The sequence below is a fragment of the Oryza brachyantha genome, chromosome 10, assembly GCF_000231095.2.
Source record: "Oryza brachyantha chromosome 10, ObraRS2, whole genome shotgun sequence".
NCBI lineage: Eukaryota > Viridiplantae > Streptophyta > Magnoliopsida > Poales > Poaceae > Oryza > Oryza brachyantha.
Genome location: NC_023172.2, coordinates 6,809,958 through 6,814,123, shown reverse-complemented (window position 1 = coordinate 6,814,123; position 4,166 = coordinate 6,809,958). Strand labels below are relative to the sequence as shown.

General features: G+C 43.7%; 1 protein-coding gene across 1 annotated transcript; it reads right to left on the bottom strand.

Annotated features, from left to right (window-relative positions):
• Nucleotides 1-697: 697 nt before the first annotated feature.
• LOC102701481 (nodulin-related protein 1-like) lies at nt 698-1,491 on the bottom strand. The gene has a single exon (XM_006662208.3). It carries the CDS (start codon nt 1,407-1,409, stop codon nt 921-923), a length of 489 nt encoding a protein of 162 aa, XP_006662271.2. The 5' UTR covers nt 1,410-1,491; the 3' UTR covers nt 698-920.
• Between the last annotated feature and the right edge of the window lie 2,675 nt (nt 1,492-4,166).

Here is a 4,166-nt window from a genome sequence, read left to right as displayed (position 1 = left end):
CGCCTTAGGCACCGTTACCCTCCTTGGAGGTGTCGTTTTAGCGTCTGTCCACCAGTCTCTTCTCCGGGTGAAAACCTTGTCATCTTTGGACGAGCAGTGGCAGCGTTCATGTTGCATCCACCTTGGGGGTACCGTCTTAGGAGAAACTTACCTATGCAGTGTCAGTCTTCTGCCTCCCTTGCGTCATTCAGGTAGCCTAGGTTGTTTGACGAGGTTCTTGCTGCCCTAGCCCCTCCCTATCCCTAGTGAACGATCAGCACTCGAGTTTGGTTGCTGTTAGGTGGAGTCGGAGCTATCTTGCAGTTGGGTGTGTGGCGAGGCTTGGCAACGATAACGCGTTGCAGTTTTCCTCCAAGGGTGCTGGTGCTTACTAGGTCTAGTTTTCCTCCAACCGTGCAGTCGGAGCTGCTGTGTCGCATGGCGGCAAGCTCGGCAACGATGACATGGGTATCGTCAAATCAGAGCCTCGATGTAGCTTGCATCCAAACTAAACTCTCATTTAATTTATAATTTTAGCTTGGCATATAAACATGTGGATGTAGAAGCCAAATTCCTATCCATTATTTAAACAAATACTGAAAATTTTCTTCTTACACAATGTGTCTCTCTGCCCATGAACAAATAATTTCCAGTAACCAACGAATTGGTAAGAGAGTTTCTTTTTCGAACTAGTTTTTTCAGGAACAAAAACAAGATATTTTACACAGGAAGTCTGCCGTTTCTTATTTTTACATTTCAGAGAACATATACACCACAGATCCAGCATAGAATGGCATTATTCACCATACAAGCAAACAGAAAGCTCAGAGACATTTACAAATTAAGCACACAGAGTACACATATCAGCAGTTAACAAGCCAATTAAAGCATAAACACGCATACATGCATGCAGCTAAGCTATCGGTGCAGCAGAGCCGCCTCTACTTCATGAAACCCTGCGCCATTTTGAACAGCCCGCCGGCGCCGCCGCCGCTCCCGGCGCTCTCCTCCCCTCCACCCTTCTTCTCCATCAGCGACTCGGCGCCCTTCATGACGTCGTCGAGCCCGAACCCTTCCGACGCCGGTGCCTTGCTGCCTTCCTTCTCAGCAGGCGGCGCTGCAGGCTCCTCCGCCGCCGCGGGCTTCGGCGCGGCCTCCCCGGCTGGCGGTGGCGGCGCCGCCGCGCCACCGGAGCTGAAACTCTTGAGGTACCCTTCCGCCTGTTCGATGTACTGCCCGACGGGCTTGTCCTCGAGCTTGCCGTAGGTGGACGCGGAGTGCAGCAGGTCCGCCGCGGCGCCGGCGACCTCCTTCTTGTCGACGCCCTCCACGCTCTTCTGCTGGAACGCCGACATGGTCGCCTGCGCCACCACCTTGCCGCTCGACAGCAGGTCGCCGGAGCCAGAGCCGGACTTGCTTTCCTCAGCCATTGAGCAACCTTGTGACTCTAAGTTCTTGCAGGGTCGAGAGCTCAGAATTCACGAGCAGCGGTGCATAGGATGAGGAGGATACAAGCCGTCCTTATAGAAGAAGAGAGAAGATGGAGACAGGATGGGGACATGAGCGAAAGCTACCCGTGTGGATGGATTTGGATGTGGAGGAACAAAATATCTAAGCTAAACTAAGCGAAACTGTTTTATGCTCCCGAGGAGACATTACTTCGTATATTGTATGTTATTTAAATAGTTATCAAAAAATATAAAAAAATTTGTGCAGATAGATTAATATGTGATATATCATCACACAAACATGCAAGCTAAATTATGACTTCTACAATCATAGCAAAAATAACAAATATATGATTGTGAGAATGTGTATACTATTCACAGTTTAATTTGTTATTTTTGTTATGAATTGTAGAAGTCATATTTTAACTTGCATGTTTGTGTAGTAATATATCCCATACTAATCTATCTTCATAATTTTCTTCTTATTTTTTGATAATTATTTAGATAGCATGTAATAGACGAGAAGCCGATGAGGTGATGTCCCCTCGAGAGTTTAGAATTCACGCTCCTAAACTAACATTATTTCATTTTAGCACTAGTGAATTGATGAGATTTTATGTGGTTCTTGTTCAATGCAATGGTGCAATTTGGGTTTTTAAAGGCAATTATTAGTGGTGTGCATACATCTCATTGATAGAAACTTGAGTGGACTTAGCTTTGAAGATTTTTTCAATGGCATATTGGCATCAAGAGAAGATATGGGAATCAATTGGGGATATCTTGGCCATAATTGCAAGTGAAATTAAACAAGAAGCATGTGGCCAGCAGGGTGGGCACACATTTTTGTCTTTTGGAGTAGCAAGTGATGGTTACCTGGTGAGCAGGGCTCATGGACTGTCGGCAGAGGCTAATTAATGGCATCGGTAACTCTCTTCAATTAATTTATGATAGCTATTTGTGTCACACCTTTTTATTTCTTTTGTGAATGTTCTTTGCTTGTATTTTTTTAAACGGGAGAAACTTTTCTTATTATTGCTTTCTCATGTGGCAAATTTCTCCATTTAGGGTAACTTAATTGTAACATACATTTTTGCTGAAAAAAAACCACTGTGAGCTTGCAATTTTATTGATGAATTATTAAGATCGGAGAAGACAGATTTTTAGAAGGAAAAATAATAAAATCTTTTGCAGAAGTCTTTTAAGCCCCGTTCGATCCAGACATTTGGCTTAGCTGCCATTGTTTTTCATCAGCACATTTCCCGGATGGCTAAATACGGTACAGTTTATGCACAAAATCTATATATAAATTAATAAATATTTCTCTTCTAGCATTACCTGGATTCGTATGTGTGCTAATGTATCTAGACACATATAGAAAATAATATACATGGATATATGGATGAATCTGGATAAACCCGAAAAGTCTTCCAATATGAAACGGATAGAGTACCTAATTAATAATTTGCTAATGACCCATCATGTTTTTTTGCGCTCTGATAAGGCCAAAAACCAAATCAGCCCTAAAATTTTAGGAGTCACTAACTTTACATGTACGTTTTACAATGCTCGGGTCATCCTTCTCGGGTCCAAAGTTCATTGGTGTTGGTTTGGACCCGATACTAAATCACTAACACTAATGAGACATAGTCATTACTGCTGTTGTTCAAACCCAACACATATGAGTTTATAAACGTAAAAAACAACAGCCGCTGATGGATTGGCTCATTCGAGCCGATGCATTTAGCTCAACCAACATCAGTAACAAGAAAGAACAAGTCACAAGGACGAACATAAAAAAAAAAATCATCCAAGAACAAGTCACAAGAAACAACATTCACAAAATCATCGACCACGACCAAGATTTTGACAACTTTTATTACTACATAAAAAACAGATATGTTTTTGATACGTCATGGGTCCTATGTCCGTTATAGCCCCTGGGCCTAAGTGCTCTAGTATTTTAATAAGAGCAAATACTTTCACCGTTGAATCAAAATCGAGAGGTTGGAAATAATTTTGTTGGGCCAAGTGCAACATAAGGTCCACTAAAGGGTAGAAGGAGGCCCAACGTCTGAGTCTTCCTGTTGAAGCAAAGCAGACCCTATAACAAATCACCAATGCCACAGCCACTGCTTTTGCCCTATTTCCTCCTCCACGTACCGGTGAGCGCCGGCCGGCCGGCTTTATTAGCTATTATTAGTCACAGAACACTATGATTCCCTTGTGTAATCGAACTACGATCTACTTCCAACTACAATATTCGAGGAATCAGGCAGGAAACCACGCCGTGCTGCACTCCTTGATCTTCCAGATTCAAAATCTGAGGACACATAGCACGAGAGTTACAGAACCATGGGTGAAGCACCCAAGATGGATGCTGCAGTTGCAGAGCGGGGGAGCAATTCGTCGAACAGGTGGGTTGGCGCAGACCTGGTCAAGGCCGGTGGACTCGATGTCATGGCTGTGGAGGATGTTGATGTGGTCGAGGCTCTCGTCGACGCTGCAGGAGACGCGGGCGCCACTGAAGTCCAGCGGTCGCACTTGTGGCCACCACTGCGGAGCTGGAGTGAAATAGATGAAAGTGTCACTTATTTATTTTCCAGTGTTTTGAATTATATTTAGGCTGTTATGAGTGCTTGAATTTAAATTAAGTGGATACATATATACATAGTGAAAATAAACTCTAGTTAATTTTTTTTAAGGAACCCCTCTCAATAGATGCACCTCCCGCCCCTACGT